This window comes from Leopardus geoffroyi, chromosome C3 (assembly GCF_018350155.1).
Source record: "Leopardus geoffroyi isolate Oge1 chromosome C3, O.geoffroyi_Oge1_pat1.0, whole genome shotgun sequence".
NCBI lineage: Eukaryota > Metazoa > Chordata > Mammalia > Carnivora > Felidae > Leopardus > Leopardus geoffroyi.
The window spans coordinates 74992316-75013507 of record NC_059338.1 but is presented as its reverse complement, the minus strand read 5'-3'; the positions used below and the strand labels follow the sequence as shown (position 1 = coordinate 75013507).

Genomic DNA, 21192 nt, shown 5'->3' with positions numbered 1-21192 from the left:
CTATAAATGAGGTGGAAGGCTGATAATTTCTCTCTCTCTCTCTCTCTCTCTCTCTCTCTCTCTCTCTCTCACACACACACACACACACACACACACACAGTAGCAGGAGTCACCTAGACTCAAACCTCAAGGACCATTCCCTCTTAGTGACTTGAAATAAATGACTTATTTTAGAATTTAGAATCCCCTGTCAAGGAACTGCGAGAATATATTAAAATCCTGACGCCAGGATAATATAACAATATAAATCTCAACTCTAAAAATACTTGGGAGAGAGAATAACTTAACTCCATTAGAACTGAAGCCCAAGTGAGCAAGTTTGGAAGACATCAACGTTCTCCAGCCGCCATTCCTAAGGTGAGGCTTCTTCAGCCTGTAGATCTGTTTATTTATTTATAATACAAACCCTGTCTGCTTCCATGAAGAGTCACAGCAGCCTCTCTCTGCATTTGCTGGGACTCGTGCGAACCAGGCAGTGACCTTCGCCTGAGCTCCACGGTGTGACCCTGAATAGATGTGATCTTCTTGGCCTGAATCCGTCTTAGTTTACCTGGATTCCTCCCCCCACCCCTTCCTCCCCCTCCCACTCTCCCCAGCTATTCTCAAACCCGATGCTGGATGCCCTTCCTAAGGGCTTATGGAAGAATCTGGAACTCATGCTCTTTTCCTCTTATCATAACCCAGAATACACCACCCCTTCCTAATTTTCCCTGCCACCCTGCATGCTTAGGAAAGCTATTGTCTTCATGTACATTTTCACAGCATTTCACAATCTGCCAAGACTTTTTACATGCATTTTTTTTCCCGCTGAGATACGGAAATTCTAAGCAGCAAATTTACTGAGTGAGGCCCTGTTGAATGTTCTAAAGGACATGGCCAGTATGATGAGATGCAATCTTTATTTTATTTATGAAAGATCTAGTACGTTTTCAGAATTATTACTCTGGTAAGAAAAAAAAACACCACATTTTTTAAAATGTTGCAGAGAGGAGAGAAGGAAAAATGCAAGAAGAAGAGGAAGAATCTGTCAGATTTTGTTTGGTATTAATTCACAGCCTGCCTTAGCCCCAAAAGCAATTTAAGTAGCAAAATATTTTAATAATGTCTGGGTATTATATAACAGGGATTTTTTTAACGGATTTTTATTCCTCAAAGTAGGAAAACAAAATTTAAATAAAATAACCAGAAATTTCTTGTGAGCTCAATTTCTGAGGCCCAGCTCATCACCTCTGTCTATACTTGGTTCCCAGAACTCCAGCCTGGGCCCTGATTTGTTCAGGTGGCCATGACCGTGCCCACCTTCCCAGAGCCCAGAGCCTGTCTCTCCCCAGGCCCGGCTTACCTTCTCTCCCTGGGGCCCTGCCACGCCAGGAGGGCCAGGTCTTCCCTGGAGGAAAGAAAGGGAGGACTGTCACCAGCAGTAAGCCAGGAAGGAGGAGGTCAGGGCCTTGCAGCCCCAAAGCTCTCATCTGCATTTTCCCCCCAGAAATCACAGATCAGACTTCCTGGATGGGACATCCTGCTGGAAAATTCCTTCTCAGTGACCACCCCCACCCCACCCCCCCGGCAAATGTCACATTCTGTGTGGTCCCCTCTGGACTTAGCCATACTGCAGTGTGTGGAACACCCATTCTGAGAGGCAAGGACAGTTTCCTGAAGAATATGAGGACACACTGGAGAAATTCCGAATGAGAGGCGGAAGCAGGCACCCATGATCTGTGTGGCGTCATGGACTCTTCAGAAGATGCTGAGGACCAGTTAGGTCTCCAGGGCCAAGGGCGGAGGGAAAGGGCTGCCTGGACTCTGGGCTAGGATCAGCCAGTGCAGCAGGGAAAACCAAGGCCCTGGATGGCCAGTGTGGGAGATGCTACAGACTGCCCTCCTCCTTCCCAGGGTTCCCACCAGGAAGCCTTCTAAGAGGGTCCCAGTGGAGAGCGGAGGAGGTAAAGCTCCTGCTGGAGCGGAGTGAGGAGGGGCCCTGAGCCACCCCACCCCGGGGGCCCTCCTGTGAGTCTCCTCCTAAGAGGAGGAAGAATCTGGAAGGCAGACTGGACAACCAGTGTTCATCCCCGTGGACAAGGGACTTTCATAGGAGCTCATTCTCAAGGCATAATTAGAGATGTGCTCAAAGATGTATATGTGAGCTCTCTTGCTTCCTTTTTTCCCTATAAACAGCAAAGATGAGAACAGACCAAGCGTCCCCTCATAGGAGGACCCCCCCCCCCCCCGTGAGGCTCACTGTCCCTCACCGCTGCCTCCACACCATCAGTATCTTCCTACTTGCTGTTCATTATTTGGTTGCCTTTCCCCTGCAAGAAGGGGGTTTTCCTTCTGGGCCATCAGCAGGTGGGTATTTCTAGTGTTAAGAGTCAGCCCTGGGGTGCCTGGGTGGCTCAGTCGGTTGAGCATCTGACTTCGGCTCAGGTCATGACCTCACGGTTCGTTGAGTTCGAGCCCCGCGTCGGGCTCTGTGCTGACAGCTCAGAACCTGGAGCCGGCTTCCTATTCTGTATCTCCCTCTCTCTCTCTGCCCCTCCCCTGCTTGTGCTCTGCCTCTCTCTCAAAAATAAATAAACATTAAAAAAAAAAAGAGTCAGCCCTGGCACAGGGGCGGCACGCAATAAATATTTTTAAGCAACAAAAATGAATAAATGATAGCACATTCATACCCTAGAATACTAAGTGGTCACTGGAGTCCTGTCCCTGGTGAATATTTAAGAAAATGGCTACATGTTTATGACATAATGTGAAAGGAAGGGGCAAGACATAAAAGGGTACTGATGGATAAAGAAAATGTGGTATATATATACAATGGAGTATTACTCGGCAATCAAAAAGAATGAAATCTTGCCATTTGCAACTACGTGGATGGAACTGGAGAGCATTATGCTAAGTGAAATGAGTCAGAGAAAGACAAAAGTCATATGACTTCACTCATATGAGGGCTTTAAGAGACAAAACAGATGAACATAAGGGAAGGGAAACAAATATAAAAACGGGGAGGGGGACAAAACATAAGATGCTCATAAATATGGAGAACAAACTGAGGGTTCCTGGAGGGGTTGGGAGGGGGGATGGGCTGAATGGGCAAGAGGCACTAAGGAATCTACTCCTGAAATCATTGTTTCACTGTATGCTAATTTGAATGTAAATTTTAAAAAATAAAAAATTAAATTAAAAAAAAAAGGTACTGTTCCAATTTGTTAAGTGACAATACACATAAAACCAAGATGTTATTTGGGGGTGCTGGGATCATCCATAGATTTAATTTATATCAATATAGTATATTGAAATTAATACATGGCAAGGGATTTGTATATCAAATTTAGTTAATTTATGTAATTATTTTATCTCTAAGCTAGTAATATGAACACATTAATGGACTGATAATGTGTTATGGTATACAAATATGTATTTTCCCAATTGTCTTCAAGCAGATGTAGAATTTTAGGTTTTATTTACAGCTTTAGCCATTTAAATAATTAAATTTAGTTACTTTTGGGACAACACATTCCCCCCATGGTTCAAAATTTGTGTGCATGAGAATTCCCATCCATTCCCTTCCACAAGTCAGTGAGGGGCCTCTTCCGGAGGCCATGAACAAAACAAGTAGGTTTCAGAGAGAGTGCACATCTGCATAAGTCCTCAATGCAATTTCCCACACCAATCTACACTTGCCTGTACTTTCCACTTAACCGAGTATCTATGGAACGTCCCTTTCAGCATGTTAGGAGTTTCATTAATTTCCATGGCTTCGTATTATTCCTCTGTAACTATATGGTTATAGCTCAACTATAACCCCCTGATTTGTTCGACTAGTTCCTTACTGAGAAGCTTCCGTGTTGTTTGTAATCTTTTACTCTCACAGAAGAGACACCAATGAACACATCACATGCACGTCGTCCATGGCCTTTACTGCAATTGTCACATGGGTCAACGAGGTTAGAATGTATGGAAAGGGGTGTGTTCTCAGGGATCCCAATACCCTGGTGCTGGAGGAGGACTGTATGACCATAAGCTGGAGTCTGGTCACTGGGCCTCCTGGAGCCTCCAGCTGAGCCAGAGCCCAAGGCAATCAAGCCCCACAGAGCTTTCTATCTGGCCCCAGTTGATCCTGTCCTCCGACAAAGCCTAGGCCACCAGGGCCAATGCCTGCTTACCTGCTCTCCCGTCTCCCCACGCTTCCCAGGGAATCCATCCAGGCCTCGCTCCCCCTGGAAAAGGAAGGAAAATGAAGAAATGAAGAACCAATGTACATCTCTGGGGTCAGGGCCATGATCAGGGAATGCAAAGGTTTTTAGCGTCTTACTCTTCTAACCTTTACTCTCAACCCAGCATCTTTGGATACAAGACACACACACACACACACACACACACACACACACACACACACCAGGTTACAATATGTGTGCATCGGGGGTCAAAGTGCATAAGTCAAAGGTCAGAGAAACCAGATCCCTATTCTCTGCTTTGCATTTCCCAAATCTGTGACCAAGGGAAGGCCATGTAGCCTCTTGGAACCACACAGTCTCTTCATCTCCTAGGGTCCAAGTGACAGACTTATGGGGTTTGTGATACAGTTAATAAAACTGAACATGTCTTTCTCCATTCATTCATCCAGTGGATATGCATGAATGTCCACTATGTCCCCAGGGCCTGGAGTTAAAAGTGAATTGCTGGCTAATGGTAAGCGATCATTCACGCATCCATCCAACACCCGCCCACCTGCTTGCGTTCAAAGCTGGACTTGTCTTTCTTAGCTGTATAATCTCAGGCAAGTCACTTTGCCTCTGAGGTTGTTTCTGTTGACCATGTGTCACGGGGATGATGATAACCCCTTCCTGGGAAGACACCTATGACTAAGGGATGAGATAACCTATCCAAAACACCTGCTTGTGACAGGTGGTGAGCAGATGCCGCCATCTTTCTCCCAGCCCAGCACGGTTCTCTTGAGCCAAAGTCCACAGATGTCGGTGTGTTCCTCTCATGGGGTAACTCCTTGTCTAATGTCCCCAGCTGTGTCTTCTCCCCACTGAGAACTCAGCTGATTACAGGGGGGGGGGTCCATGCTAATATGAACATTCTACTAAGTGCCACCCCAGCCACCATGGCTTCCTTCTCAGAGTCTCCCCAACATGGCGGCTTCTCTCATTTCCACAGGCTGTGCACACTGTTCCCTCTGCTGGCTCCTCAGCACCCTTCAGGGCTCACTTCAAAGTCATCTCTTTGGCCTTTTAATTCAAATTAGACACCCATCCTTCCCCAGCCTGTCTCACTGTGTCCCTCATTTTGCCATTAATTTGATTTGCATCTATTACCTGTGTCACCATCCTTCTCGCTCATGTGAGGCCTGAGGTGTGTTCACCCTTCCCATGAGGGCACCCCCCCCTGCCCAGCCCGGAGACACGGTGTGGCCCCCACTGACATTTATTGAGTGACCAGAAGGCTACACGTGAAAGTTCTTTTGACTGTATTTCTCTATAACTGATCTACTAAGTTGTTCCTTCTTTGCCTTTTTGTTTTCTATTTTAAAGGTTGGTGTATCTTTCAGGATGTCGCTTTTCTCTGAATGATTCAAGAGTCTTGGTCTTCTGCTCATTTTTGCCACACTGGTCCTATTGGCCTGCCTGCAGGGAACGAGTCACCTCCCTGCAGCTCACAGCCAGGAACCACAGGGTCAGGTGGACCCGACAGGGGGGAGGCATCAGCTTTTCTTCTTGGTCTGAATGCTTCCATTCCCTCTGGCCGTTGCTGGGTACCTGTTTTCTCTGTTAGTCTCGGGGCAAACACTGACGCTTCCCACGGGCCCACTGAAGCAGAGGTCAGGGGAGGAGCCACCCAACTCAGCACCCCCAAGCCAGGGCCCCAGTGAAGCACCGATAGTTGCCCCAGGTTCTTTGCTGCCCACAGCCCCGGAGCGGAGCCCGGGGATCATTCCAGCACCTCCCCAGCTCTGCAGCCTGCTTTGTAGTTTCTCTCCTGCATCTAAGTAAACTTAGGCATACGTGTTCTCTGCCCTTCAGAAATGATTTCAGAAGTTCTAGAACAATGATGTACACCTTTCCATTTTCAAGCACGATTACACATTCATTCTCTAAAAACGTCTCTTCATTATAGGAGCTCTGGGCGAACAGAGAGGATTTTTCTCTCTGCCAACTAATTCCACATTAGTTACCAACGTTCTCGTCCTCCACCTGACATGAAGTTGGCAGGTCCGAGGGCAGACTGTCGATGAGGAAACGGGGGCCCAGATGGAAAGCCACTCAACCCCGACAGGATGTGCTTGCATTGACAACAGAGCCTGGGTCTCTGGACCCTTCCCCCTCTATTTCTACTGCCCCTGGGGCCTGAGCAGAGGACACTGGGGGAGCATTCTGGCCTCTCCCACTGAACTGACAAGGTCTCAGAACCCATGGAATCCAGTGCCTTCCTTTTATAGGTGAGAAAACTGACCTTAGGGGTATATCTAGTCCAGGGTCACACAGAACCTGTGTGACAGTGGCAGGCCTGAAGACAAGGTCTCCTGATGGCCAGCCCAGAGCTCTCTTCCTTAGACAGGGCCAGCCTACTAAATGTCACCCCTGAATGTGGCACTTCCCCAGGGTTCAGCAAAACAAAAAAACTGTGTCAACTGAGTACAATTTCACAAGGTCTGTCACAAAGCAGAGGGCTCTGCCTGTTGCCCAAGCCCCATTTCTTACTCCCTTGCACCTGCACATCAAGATCAGTGAGGCCCAGAAGCAAGATTTCTCCCAGCAGCAACTCGGGAAAGCCACAGGTGAGCTCCAGCACCAGCTGCCTGTCCCCAGCCAGCACGCGGAGAGCAGGGCCAGGTGGGACACAGCCAGAGTGCCGACAGATGTTTGTGTTCACCAGCAGGGGGATGCGGGAAGAGGAAAATGACCAGGCCAGGGTGGACGAGGGGAGAGAGAAGCTGAGGGAGGGCCCAGACACAGACAGACAGAAGACAGCTGTCCACGGAGCAGGGTCTCTAACCGAAGTGCCTACAGAAGCCCAGCTGAGGCATGCGACGGGAAGCAAAAGGGAAGAACGGGGCCGGAGGCAGAACTAGAAAGGGCATGTCCCACGTAAAGTCTGAGACTTAGTTTTGTTTTGCCGTTGTATGGTTTTGTTTGACTTGTCACCACTGTACTGACCGCATCAGCACAACAGAGGACAGGGTTTGGACAGCTGCCCACCTGCTTGGTTCCTGGCAGACAGTGGCAGCGAGGGCCCGGTGGTGGGGGGTGGGGGTGTGTGCAGAGGTACAGGGAGCCGCAGTCAACCCCAAAACTCAGACTCGAAGCCTGGCTCTCCCACATCCCAAGCTGTGTGACCTTGGACCAGTCACTTGGCATCTCTGACTCTGTCTCCCATCTATAAATACAGCAGCTACCTCCTAAGGCTCTGGTGAGAATTGGGTGAGCCAATCAATATCTGCAAAATGCATAGAACAATGTGTGGCATGTGGAAGGTGCAACGTTAGAAGCTAGTTAAGCAGAGCAGAGTGGCTACGTAGGGTGGGGAAGGAGAGAAAAATCAACCAGAGACAAGGGGCCAGCAGAGTCAAGTTCATGGGACAGCAAGGGCTGTGATGTGAACAGGGGACCGAAGCTGGAGGTCAGGGACCTGAGTTCTAATGCTGTTTTCCACCAACGTGGGCTGCCACCTGCAGAGTCTACCCTGCTCTGAGACTCAGTTTCCCAACTGGGTTGAAATAACGAAAAGCGAGGACAGAAGAAAGGCGGCTGTATTCCCAGAACCCTAAGACCTCTTCCGACACTCACAATCCTTAACCGACAGGGACGTGTGTGTGCACGCAGGTGCAAGGGAGCACCTTCCAGACACCGGGGGCTGAGGCTGGCTCTGTTGCGTCTGACAGCCCTTCAGTCCTATGAGACTAAGTGCGTCATCCTGGGCCGAACGACTCAAAGGAGGAATCACTCCTGCCTGCAAAGCTCCGAGGGCCCTTCCATGCCAAGCCCTCCCGCTGCGGTTCTGGATCTCTGACACCAGGGGGAGCGCGTGCCCCATTAAAGCGGGAAGCCACCCTTGCCCTTGATAAATCTCAGGTCTGGGTGTTGGTATACAGGTCAGTGTGGGAGGGGCGTGGGCCATGTGTCTGCTGGGCACGTGCCATGTAGAGCCTCACCCAGTGAAAGAGGGAACATGCCTCTGTGCACCCAGCATGTCAGGGATGTTTGCCAAACACCTGTCACAGTGAGAGCCAGTGGGCAATTCTTCCGGTCCCCCCTAGAACGACGACTGAGGGCCTTCCCCAAGGCAGAGGTGGGGGCCGGTGTCACCAGGGAGGATCATGGCTTTTGGCCCTTCAAAACTCCCATTCTGTTAACATGTAGGGAGCCCCTACCAGGGGCCATGTCCTGTACCTGCCTTCACAACTCGCTCAGCCAGGCCCTCAGAGCCACTATCCGAGGCAGGTACCGCTAGATCAGGACATGGGGTTAGAAGCCTGTGTGAGTTTCCAGAGCCAGTATGGGCAGAGCCAGTCTGAGAATCATTTTTTTTTTTTTTTCTGATTCCAAAGCTGGTGCCCTTACCAGTTTCCTTGGGTGCCATGCCCTGGCTCCTGTATCCCCAAACCAGGGCATTTCCCCCTGGGCCTCGGGAGCGTGAGTATCACATCCACCCAAAGCTGTCCTGGCAGCCCGGTTTTCCAGACAGAACACTGTATCCACCTTCTGGCTCCTTAGTGACCAGAGTCCCCTTGCAATCTGCCAGCTGTCCCAAGCTCAGTAGTCCCTGGACAGTCCACTCAGGCTCTACTGCCCCTCAGTTGCCAGGATGCCCTCACACCTTCAGAGCCTCCATGGCTTCTGGAAGAGGCTTCAAGAAAGGGCAGTCCCCCGCCTTACACAGAGCGCCCACTGTGTTGCTGTCTGAAGGTGGCCTCGGTAATGGATGGGCAGTGGCTCTCCGCGGCCTGGCTCCGAGCTGCGCAAGGCCAGGCAACTGATGGGCCTGTCTCAAAGGGAGATGGAAAGTTCCTTCTTGCTGAGGTAAGAAATCAGAGAGGTTCGCGAGAAAATAAACTGTTTTAAGTACCCATCGGATACAAGACCTGGAAAGGAGCCTACAGGATGATGCAGTCCAGGCTTCTTGACATCTGGGAAGATGAAGGTGCAGAGAAGGGGCCAGCTCTCCTCAGAGCTGCCCAGAAAGTTAGCAAGGAAGCTGGAAACACACCCGAAGCTGAGCTTGCATAGCCCAGGCTCGGGCTCCCCCCTCTCTCTATCTTTTCCTGTCTCTCTCTGTCTCAGTCTCTGCCCCTCTCTTTCTGTGTCCCTGCCCTTTACACATGGCACATATTTCCCAGCACTCTTCTACCCATTTTATAAATCTTAACTCCGTTGATCCTCCTGGTGGCCCTCATGTAACACAGTCACCCTCAGCGATGAGGGACTCCGAGGCTCAGACGTTAAATAACTCTCCAAAGGTAACACGGTCTGCAGAGCTCAGAGCTGGGGTTCAAACACAGGCAGGCGGGCTCCAAAATGGTGCAGGACTTCCTCTATGCCACGATGAGCCACCTGGTGCAGCCCGGAGAGACCGAGGCCAACAGGGACACTGGCTGATGCCTCTCCTGGATGTCATCTGGAGGTGGCCCTCTACTTCCTGAGCTGCCCTGTTAGAAACCTGCAGGGGGCTGGGCTATGGCCAATCTGCAGAGAGAGTTCAGGGGAACATCAGTTGTCCTACGTTCCTGGTACCCCGTCAGGCCTGGTGTGCCGTGGAGGGGAAAGCCCACGTTGGAATTGAGGAGCTCCTAAGCACTCTCTCTCTTTATAACGGGCCACGTGGCATCAGGAAATCATGGCCTCTGGGCTCAGTTCCCCATTTGTAAATAAGGAGAGATCTCCAGGCTTCTCTCTGGTCCTTTCCAGATCTGATAATTCAGGATTTTGATAGAAATGCACCATTTCTTGGGGCGCCTGGGTGGCTCAGTCAGCTAAGCGTCCGACTTCAGCTCAGGTCACGATCTCACGGTTTGTGAGTTCAAGCCCCGCGTCGGGCTCTGGGCTGATGGCTCAGAGCCTGGAGCCTGCTTCCGATTCTGTGTCTCCCTCTCTCTCTGCCCCTCCCCCATTCATGTTCTGTCTCTCTCTGTCTCAAAAATAAATAAACGTTAAAAAAAAATTTAAAGAAATGCACCATTTCTTGGCTGGTCAAAAAAGCCTTAACCTAGACTCCCAAAGCTTGATGGAAAAGCAGCCCCATGCTGTATGGGAAGAAGCTGTTACTTCAAAGCAGACTTTTGGAAAGAACAAACTCCTGCGTGTGTACAGACTGAATTTCCTCTAAAGCACAGGAGGGGAAAGGAAATATTTGTGGAAGTGTCAGTTTTGTGCTGAACACGTATCCAACCTTCCAGCCAGCTTCAGGGAAGACATCAGTATTTCCACTCTGCAGATGAGCAAACTGAGGCTCTGGTACATCAAGTGGCTGTCCCAGCCCACGAGTGACAGAGCTGGCTCTCGCGAGGCTTGTGAGTTCTGTCCTGCAGTCTTCACTGGAACCCCGGGAAACCCAAACTCACTGGTTCAGCGGGAGCTGCTACAACCAGGAAGCTTGGAGGAGCATCTTTCGGATGGCGCTGTATTCCTGCTCTGGGCGCCCCGTGCCTTCTGTCCATGGCATTTCCTAACTAACGTGACATGGTCCACGCAGCGTCCTGTTCACCATCCACTCCTGTGACATCATCTAAGCCCGAGTGCTAGAATGCACCTTCCGAACCCATCCTATGCATTCTCCGAAAGAGTCCAAGTTCATCCACCCGTTAGTGGAGGCCTTCTGTAACCGGAGATCAATCCTGGTTTCGGCGTCAGCTCCTCTCGGGTGCCCAGTGCCACACCAACATGTCAGCGGATGAGGACTGGTCATGTGCTTTGGGTCGAGTGTGCCCCCAGGGAGCAAGAACCCAGAGATGAAGGCAGCCTGAGCACTGTGCCCAGTTTGCGAGGGGTCTACACGTGCGTGTGGGAAAGACACGTGGATTTGGTACAAATGACTATAGGGGCCCTAGGGGCGCTGAAGTGGAAAGGCCCCAGTAGGAGCTTGAGGGAGACTGCAAGCGGAGGCCTGTTTTGAACCCCATGCCAGGGCACAGGCCTGGGTTCCTGACAGTTCCCTCAGGTGACAGCCAGGGTGGAACTCTGCAGGTCTGGGCTTTCATCCAGAATCAACGCTGAGCTCACTGTGCACTTTGGAAGCCTGGGCTTCCCTCTCGCTGTTCTACGGCCCAGCCCTATTACAGGCTTCGTTTCCCAAATCCTGCCTGCTCTCAGGCAGGGGCTTCAGAGCAGACTCTGGGCTGCCTCTCAAGCCATGTCACCCTATGCCTGAATCTCCAGTTATTCCAAATGCCGTCTTTCAGGTCCCCAAGAGGTAAACAAGGGAGCAGAGAGCCACAGAAAGGAGCTCTTCTGGTAGACAAATATGTGGGACCGTGTTAAAACTCTCAAAAGAACCAAGAGACACAAATCTCGATGAGCACGGGGTAAGAGACGTCACACGTCACTTTTTAAGTTATAATGCCTAAAATTTAATATGCACACAGCAATCATGTTTTGGAGCCTCAGGTGGGGTACCATGCTAGCTCCTGTCTCCCTTTACTCTAAAGAACCTTTTGGAAAGCTACGTGGCCATGTGTTTCCAGAGCCACAAACAGGTTCATTTTCTTTGACTGGTAATCTCATTTCCAGGACAGCAGCCTAAAGAAATAACCCTACATTTGAAAACTAAATGACTAAATATAGCTATCGGTTTAAAAATATTCACCCAAGCATTATTTTTAACCACGAAAAACTGGAAACAACCCTAAATGATCAATACTAGGGGGACAGGCACATAAATCATGGTCTATTCATGCAACGAAATGGTATGCAGCCATTTAAAATGAGTCATAAAAACCCTACAGCAGCCTGGGCAAAAACACTGCATGTAGGGACAACAGACAGGACGGGTTGCAAAATCGAATATATTATGTGCGTCTCTGCAAAAAGAAATCAGATCTATAGGAACATGTCCTACAGAAAATGGGCCAAAGCGTTCCCCATAGTTGTACCTGGATAGCAGGACTAGGGGCTATGTTTTTTTTTTTGTTTTGTTTTTTTTTTTTTTTTTTTACAATTTTCCAAATATACTGATACAGAATTAAAATAATTTCAAAATGTCTTATAAAACTAGAGGAACATGTACTGCTGAGGACAGAACGCGGTAGACTCTGAAAAAGCATCTGGAACCTGACTCAGCATGGGAGGGCCGAGTTCCAGCTCTCGATCTGAGGGATGGGCCTGGGCAGAGGCTCCCAATGCCTTATGGGCAGGTTGAGGCCGGGGGTGGGGGAGTGCGGTTTGCAGTTCTGTTTCCACCCAGCTGAACAAGAGCACAAGTGGAAAGTTCTGGCCCAAGGGTCCCCTTGTGGCAACCTGGTGCACAGAATGAAGGCACGGCGGCCCTCAGGCCCACTCTAGGGTGCCGGCCACGGTGGGGGTGGAGCCTCAGCTTGGGTCAGTTCCCAACCCCTGGTGAGAGAGACTAAATGGGGGTCCCCGACATCACGGGCGTCACCGTGCACCCTTCCTCTGGTTTGAGAATCAGGGTAATGGAGAAGCACAGAGGTTATGTAACTTTGCCAAGTGAGATGTGAGCCCACGGCAGCAACCAGAACTTTCTGAGTCCCAGGCCGGGCTCTCTCAAACCCCCCTGGCCTGGAAGCCAAACTCTGTCTGTGTGCTGGACTATAGTCCCTGCAGGTACCGAGCCCATGCCCTCCTGGCCCAGAACTGACATTTAGGGTGGGAAATTAATGCCCCATCTGCACCAGCCTTCACCTGCCACATGTGCACACACACACGCACAGGCACCCATGTGCACACACACACGCGTGCACTCACAAGCAAGCACAGCGTGGGCAGTCCCAGGCACCCTCCTCCTCTTTCTATGGAAAGCTGTGGTGATGGGTTGAGGCAAACGTAAATACCTTTTCTCCTCGGGCTCCCTTTTCACCTCGTTCTCCTTGGAGACCCTGTGGGAAGAGGGGTAGATCAGAAACATGGCTCAGCCCAGCTGCTCTGTTCTGAAGGTCCGGGGGCCCACAGATACCCTGCCTGGGAAGTCAGTGAAGATCCCGTCTCTCAGGACTCTCTCTGTACAGCATCCTGTGCTCCCCCCATCAGGCCTGGGCACCTAGGTCCCCACCAGGGTGCGAGGTGAGCTTTTGGGGCCGGTTTTCTGGCTGGGGTTCTCCAGGTCCTCCAGACTAGGCTTGAATATACCTGGCCCCTGAGCCGGCCCGGCCAATGGCAGGAATGTGGCTCTGAAGTCAGTCTCCCCTGCCACCCAGAACCTATGATCCCATCGTGAACATGAAATCCAGGTCATGAAACCTGGGTGCCTTAAAGCCACATTCGTCCACCTCCTCTGGGGAGAGGGACCCCGCCCTGTCGCGTCCACTCCACTTTCCTGAGAAGCAACACCAGATCCTATGCTAAGAACGCCCTCCACTCTGCGAGCAGAGTTGAGGGAAGCATCAGCCAAGGCGTGGGCTTCTCCGACCACAGGATCTAAACGCAACCGCTACCCCTTGCTCAGCCCACGGTACCCTCTATCCCCTTTACCAGGCTTTCCTCTTCTCCCAGCACTAAGCCCCATGTGACACCTCCTCTGACTCCCCCAAGGAGAATGTGAGCCCCCAGAGGGCGGTGCCTTCTTTCCTTCAATACTGCACCCCCACACAGTCTAGAACATGTCTGCCACTTGATATTCGTAAGCACCTGCTGAATGAATACATGAGTCAGTGAGTGACTGCATCAATCACTTGGTTAGCGCCAGAATCTTGTAGAAGTTCTGCCGGCAGGCTACTGCCCACACTAAAAAAGCAGGAGCTGAGAATGATACAGAGCGTCTGCTCTTCTCCCATGTGCCGGGTCCGGAGGGAGATGCCAGGGCCACCAGCACCAGCTGATGAAAGCTTCTCCTGGGAAGGCTCGAGGGCCAGGCCCACAGCTCAGTGCACAGCCCCACTGGAGAGGTGTGGATGCATTACTATGGGAACCCCCTCTGGTCCCCACTCTCTCCTCTCATTTCCTGGAGAAAGGATCCTTGGACATTCTGCGGAGAAGATGCTAAAGGTTGCCCAGGCCCTATTACCTATTCTAGGAATAACACCTACACCTTTGTCCCTGGAGAAGAGGCACAGGGCCAGAACCACAGGCCGCTATCCCAGAGGGCAGAGGCTCCATGGCCCGCCCAGGCCTCTGGGGGCAGCTGGACATCTGTGCCATTTTAATTCCATCCCAATGCCTTGGCCCGTCACACAGAGATCAGAGGTGTTAAAAGTCTCCCAAGGCAATGCAGGCTGCCATGCTTGAAAATGTCCTTTAACGTTGCTTCTTTTATTTGGAGAGAGTCTCAAATCTCTTACTGAGAACCAAAAATATGATGAGACATCCACGAAGCCACTTTGCTCCTTATCCATCACGTCTATCTGCTCATCGCTTGCTTCAAGGGGCACGTGGCTACTGAACATTCATTGTGGGTCTAGCATTGTTCTAGGGGCAGGGAACTGACAGACTCCACACCCCTTCTGGAGTGGCGGACTGGACCCGCTGGGGAACAAAAGCTCGGGTTTTTAGCTCGGGTGTCAGAAACACCTGGGTTGCTGAGTAAAAATGCAGATTCCCGGGCTTCCCCCAAAGCTGCCGTGTCACTGTCTGGGAATGGTGTCCTAGAAGCGTGCATTTAAACAACCTCCAGGAGGTTCCTAAGGGCCATAATGTTTCGGCATTTCTGGTAAGAAGAGACACCAGCACCTCACTGCCATTGACACGTGCCAAGGCAGCTGGTCCTCTGTGTACAGACTCTGGAGGGGGATTCGCCAGGGGTCTGGGTCCCAATCCCTGGAGAAGAAAACAGAAACCCTTCCAGAGACAAGCCTTTACTTACAGGAGCTCCAACGTGTCCAGGAGGCCCGGGGGGTCCAGGTGGTCCTTGGAATCCCTGCAGAAGAGGGTTCCCAAGAAAGGTGTGGGAAGGGGAAGGAGAGGCAGGAACAGAGGCAAGACCCAGAGACCCCTGCTCCTCACCTACCGCACGCTGCCCCCTTCCGCTTAGAGTTCGTGCCGCCCCCCCTTGCCTGGTGGAGCAGGATTCTGCCAGGACTCACTCCCTTGTCTGCTCAACTCCGAGGAACAGCTGGAGTGTGGCCTCCGAGCTATAATGAACCATTTCCATTTCCACTTGCCCTGTGTCCCACGGCCTCCCCACCGTCTGGCCCGGATCTGTGCCCAGCTTCGGAGCGACCTGCCTGATTCCTGTTGCTCGTCATTCACACTCTGCCGTGGGGCCTGCAGAGCCCGGGCGAGTCCTGACAAAGCCGAAACAGAAGTCCGCAGAGCCCTGAGGCTCCTCTGCGGCCTGGACCTCGAACTGCTATGGATTTTAGGCAACGAATTTGGAAATACCTATTAAAAAATCTATTAAAATTAAAATGTGCATTTCTTTAGGCAAAGGCTTGCCAACTTTTGTGATCTATCCTATTGAAATAAAATACAGTATGTAAGGAGAAGCATGCACACACACACACACCCACATACACACACATGCATTTATTACCATATTGATTTTGGTGAAAGACCAGTGAAATTAGAAACAACACGTAGGGTCATCATAGGGAAAAGGTTATGTAAATTATGATGCACCCACGTCATGGAATGAGGTGCACTGACTGAGAGAACAGGTGTGGAAAGAGATCTCTAATCTGTTGTTAAATGAAAAAAGATAAACGGGAGACAGTGGTATGCTTCACTTTTTGTAAGAATTTAGGAAAAATCATAGATGTGAGGATATACACACGCAAGCGTGCGTGCTGTTATACAGGAAGCCTTTGTGGATCTATTCTGTACCGAAAACAATTGGTTTTGCATCAAGATTTATCAACTGGAGGGGCCCTGGGTGGCTCAGGAAGTTAAGCATCTGACTTTGGCTCAGGTCATGATCTGGTGGTTCTTGAGTTCGAGCCCCGCGTCAGGTGAGCACAAACCCCGCTTCTCTCTCTCTCACCCTCTCTTTCTCTGCCCCTTGTGGGATTCTCTCTCCCTCTACATCCCTCCCTCTCTGTCCCTCGCTCCCTTGCACCCTCTCTCTCTCTGTCTCAAAAAAAAAAATTATCCGCTGGAAACATCAGAGGAACAGAGCCGAGAGTGACACTTACCCGCATTCCCACCTCTCCAGGAAGCCCCGGCTCTCCCGGCTCCCCCTGCACACACAAAACAGGGTCAGTTACAACCCACCGGGACACAGGCCCAGGCAGGCCAGGGAAGCCCAAAGCCTCAGGGGCATCCGTGTCTGGAATTCAAACCCCATCACAGACACAAGGTGGCCGTCCATGCAAGGAGACCCAGGCTGCCCTGGGAGACTCACCATGAACAAGGGAGTTGGTCTTTACCCCACGCGGCACATCCCAACCCCCTTGCTCCTGCTGCTGGAGGTTAAGGGAACTACATGCAGACACAATGGTGGAGAAAGCATAATGACAAGGAATCCCCTTCTGCATGGAGGAGACTGGCCACCAGGAGGGGAGTCGGAGGGGTCCTGCAGAGCATGGGACCCCTCTTTCTCTCCCGGTCTCCACCCCAGACCTCCTGTCCCGGAGTGCTAAAGGCCACTGACAGAGGAGGGGCTCACAGTCAAGGCTCCCACTCCGAGACCTGCTCACACGTGCTGGAAATCACAAACGGAGCACGAGGAGGTGGAATACAGAACCCGTCTCTCTTTGGGTTCCTGGTGAGGACGATCCGTTTTCCCCGGAGCAGACTGGCCCGCCTGAGTAGAGATCACTTTTCATCTGGGTTTCTGGGGGTTGTGTCAACTCAGAGGCAGGGGATGCGGAGGGGGAGTCTGGGAGCTGACAAGAGGGAGGCTGGGGGGTTGGGGCATTTGCAGGGGACGGGGTGTATTCTCAGCTGCTCCTCGAACTGGAAATGTGAGCGAATCCCCCACTTTGGACCTGGACCTGGTTGCAGGTCTGGGCACAAAGACAAGACCTCCGTGCAGAGTAGCTTGTCAGCTAAAAATGGCTTCCAAGGACACACAGGAGGTGCCCGGTGTCATTGAAGTGATTAGGCTGACCCACAGGGACCCGGGGAGATCCCGGTATGAATGAGCCCAGCTCAGGCTTGGCCCTGGCAGAGGCCACCGCCCTCAAGGACATGGGGTCCGAGCCGGCGGCTGACTGTGGGGAGGGGTGGGAACAGACGTACCCGCATGCCTTTGCTGCCGTCTCTCCCAGGGGGACCGGGCAGGCCCAGGGAACCCTGGGACAGAGAAAGAGAGCAGCGGTCAGTGCAGGATAAAGAGCACAGGAAATGCAGATTCTCGGGCTTCACCGGAGACCTATCGCATCAGATGGGGTCCATGCTTTAACAAGACCCCCAGGGGTCCGTACGCACCTGACAGCCCCACGCCCCTCCCCGATCATAGTGTGGCCCCTCCTCGCTCCAGGCTCAGAGTCACCCACCCAAAGCACAGTGTCCTCAACCTGGACCCGATCAATATCCGGCCGGATGCTCCTTTGTCAGGGGGCTGCCCCGGGCATTGCAGGATGCCCAGCATCACCCCTACACACCAGCAGCACTCCCCAGTGCTGAAAATCAAATGTCTCCAGTTACTGCCAAAGGTCCCCGAGGGGCAAAATCGCCCTTGGCTGAGCACCACCGGGCTAGAACAGGTATCTAGAAGGATTTCTTAAGCTGGGGCACACTCCATTCTTTTTTTAAAATTTAAGTTCTAGTTAGTTAACATATAGTGTGATAATGGTTTCAGAAGTAGAACCCAGTAATTCATCTCTTAACACCCAGTGTTCATCCCAACAAGTGCTCTCCTTAACACCCATCCCCCCTTTAGCCCAACCCCCACCCACCTCTCTGCAGCAACCCTCAGTTTGTTCTCTGTATTTAAGAGTCTCTTATGGTTTGTCTCCCTCTCTGTTTTTATCTTATTTCTCTTCCCTTTACCTATGTTCATCTGTTGGGTTTCTTAAACTCCACATGAGTGAAATCATATGATACTTGCCTTTCTCTGACTTATTTTGTGTAGCATAATACCCTCTAGTTCCATCCACATTGTTGTAAATGGCAAGATTTCATTCTTTCTGATTGATGAGTAGTACTTCATTGTATATATGGAGTGTGTATATGGAGTGTATATGTGGAGTGCATATATGGAGTGTGTATATGGAGTGTATACATGGAGTGTGTATATGGAGTGTATGTGTGGAGTGTGTATGTGGAGTGTATATGTGGCATATATACCACATCTACTTTATATATTCGTCAGTTGATGAATATTTGGGCTTTTTCCATAATTTGGATATTGTTGATAGTGCTGCTCTAGACATTGGGGTGCACGTGCCCCTTCAAATCAGCATTTTTGTAACCTCTGCGTAAGTACCTAGCAGTGCAATTGCTGGGTCACACTCCATTCTAATGGATCACATGCAGAAGCCCATGACAGGCACACTCATGAGGCAGCTGTGGGGAAGAAGGGGGGACAAGGGCCAGGCTGCTCAACTCCCACACCCATCCTGGGGAGTGCACGGTGGGGGGCATTTAAAAACCGCGATTCCGGGATCTCTGAGCTCCCATCCAGCTCGGACACCATTTGATTCAAGTCAAAGGATTCTGCTAAGATCTCCAGCCCGGCTCCCTCCCTCCGTCAATTTTCTGTGGGACACTGAGTAAGTCAATGCCGCTTTCCAGACTCTCCCATTTGTGAAATGAGGTTATTGGACATTCAACAAACATGCGAACTGATGAACCTATTAGAAATATTTAGCAAACACCGTGCCGCACTGTGTTCTCTACCTCTACGGTCTTACGCAGACTGCCAATGACCCCGCGAGGCAGGTCCTGCTTCTCAAAGGTGCGTCAGACATTGTGCATTTCCAGGTTCACCTATAAATTGTGTGTGTGCAAATGTGTGTCTGCAAACATGCACACACATACCAAATTTCTAAAATTTCTATGAAGTGCCTTCCACGGACTCAACATCCCTTCTGAGCCAGTGTGACACTGAAAACAGAGACACACAGACAGACAACTGGGGCCCTGGAGTCAGACAGACGTGAGTCTGTGTCCCAGCTCTGCACCTTTCTAGCTGTGTGACCTCACACCAGCCACTCTGGAGGGCCATGTGCCACTGGCCTGTCATCTGGTGGACGAGGAGGCCAGCAGCAGGACCACCGCAAGGTGAGCGAGGGCTGGGGAAGAAAGTGCACACTCAGCTGTGGGAGCATCACTGGGCTGCGGGCGGTACACAGTCATCGCAGCTCCTGCCCACGATCGCTGAGGGTTACATGGAACCACACCGCCCCAGGCACACTTGCAGCAGGGAAATGACGCCGTCAACCGTGTGCCATATGTGTGCCACATCACACAAGGTGTGTTCTCCCGTCCTCGCAGAGCAAGTTAATGGTGGAGACAGGGCACCTGTGCCCACACAACACACTCATCTGCTAGTAAGTGCTTGGTTCTTACGCTCAGGCCAGGAGGGTCCCGTCCTGGAGACTGAAGGGATTTGTTGGCATGGGTGGAAGCTTCCAGAGGAGGGATGTCTCCAGGCAAGGCAGCCCGGGGGATGGAGCATCAAGGACGTAGTAGGCTGAATGCCAGCTCCCGCCACCCTCGCTTAGAGGAAGGAGGGACACTTGGGGAAAACAGCTTAGTACCTGGTGGTCTCAGTTTCACTTTCTGTAAAATGGGAACAATCACAGCCACCGCAAAGTTTTTGTAAGTGTTGAATGTCTCCACGGTGCTCCCTGTAACATTTCCAAAGTTGTTCTGGATGACACCAGTTTGATTTGTAATTAAATTGTGAGGGGGGGGGTGTGGGAAGGTAGGGGGTTCTTCGGCCAAATGGGTTTGTGAAATACAGAAATACAGAGTTAAACTCAGTTAAACAGGTTCCTTTACAGCAGGCTTCCTTGAAGCCTTGACTATGCTTGCTGATGGTGGTTCTCCAGTGTCCTTGCCCACTCGATCTGGCCACAGGGCATGTGGGGGGCTGGGGTGGCTCAGGGCACACGGGGAGATGCACATACACTTCGCTGCGCCTCATCACGGGCAGAACCAAGGCCTTCACACACTTGCGTTAAAGAATCCAGGCCGCCACTGGCAAGGCTTCCGAAGGGCTAGAAAGGAGAATTGTTCACAGAGTAGGAGGAGGAACGTTGAGACGGTCTCCAGTTGGCCAGCATCGTACTTAGGTGTGGTTTGGGGAGGGAGGAGACTTCCCCATTGGTCTTCAGGTGCACGTGGCTGTCCTTGGCCAGATACAGGGGGCAGGTGAGCAGTCTACGGATGCTTCACATGATGAAAGGTCATTCAGTATTAGGGACCCAGGGTTTTCTGTGGCCGCTGCTCCCTCGGAACAAGTTTGAGTCGGCGGGCACACTTTCTGGGGTCGAACTGCCCGCAGCTGCCTTACGAGCAGAGGCTGCCATGACAGGCGATTTCTCAGCCACCATTTACACGTCCGCACAATGGGGATGAGGCCCTACCTCGCGGATGAGTCCCTATTTTGGAACTCAATGGTCCAGACGTGAAGGAGGCACCCGGGACAGGCGGAAGTGGTTTCTGAGATCCCAAGCGCGGACCGAACACCCGTTAGCACCCTTCCGTTAGCACTGAGAGTGGCAGAACCACCGGGAACATCACAGAGATGTTAATACCAACATAACATAACAATAAGCGATGTTGAAGAGGCTGCTACTGGCAGACAGGCCATGCTGAGGATTCACCACATGCTGAGCACGGAGCACTTCCCTTTCAGCAATGCCTCTGACTCCTCCCGGGACGCTTCTACAAAAGAGACGCGACTACAATCTTGATTTCACAGTTTATGAAATGGAAGCACGGGGATTCTATCGTTTGTCCGAAGTTACAGCATCTGTACATGGAAGCCCATCTTTGGGCTCCAGATTCTGCCCCTGAGCAGCGTTTGCACACACTGGTTCAGGGCATGTTCACAAGTGTCTTTCTCCTCACTTTACATGGAACACATGGGCACAGAGGGCCCACGCTTGCCTGAGCCTGCCTAGCGGCTGGCATGGCCGGGGTGGAGGGCTGAGGCAGCAGTGCCTGGGCGCCCAGCCTCGCTCCCCTTCTCCAGGGA

The 21192-nt window shown here is 51.5% G+C and overlaps 1 protein-coding gene across 3 annotated transcripts in view; it reads right to left on the bottom strand.

Annotated features, from left to right (window-relative positions):
- Nucleotides 1-21192, bottom strand: part of COL22A1 (collagen type XXII alpha 1 chain) — a 261626-nt gene that overhangs the window by 142526 nt on the left and 97908 nt on the right. For all 3 annotated transcript variants that reach the window (XM_045453570.1, XM_045453572.1, XM_045453571.1), the window contains exons 13-18: nt 17283-17336; nt 16235-16279; nt 14968-15021; nt 13004-13048; nt 4161-4214; nt 1343-1387 (exon numbers count right to left, since the gene is read on the bottom strand). In XM_045453570.1, coding sequence (XP_045309526.1) covers nt 1343-1387; nt 4161-4214; nt 13004-13048; nt 14968-15021; nt 16235-16279; nt 17283-17336 — 297 coding nt within the window. The remainder of the gene's footprint in view (nt 1-1342; nt 1388-4160; nt 4215-13003; nt 13049-14967; nt 15022-16234; nt 16280-17282; nt 17337-21192) is intronic.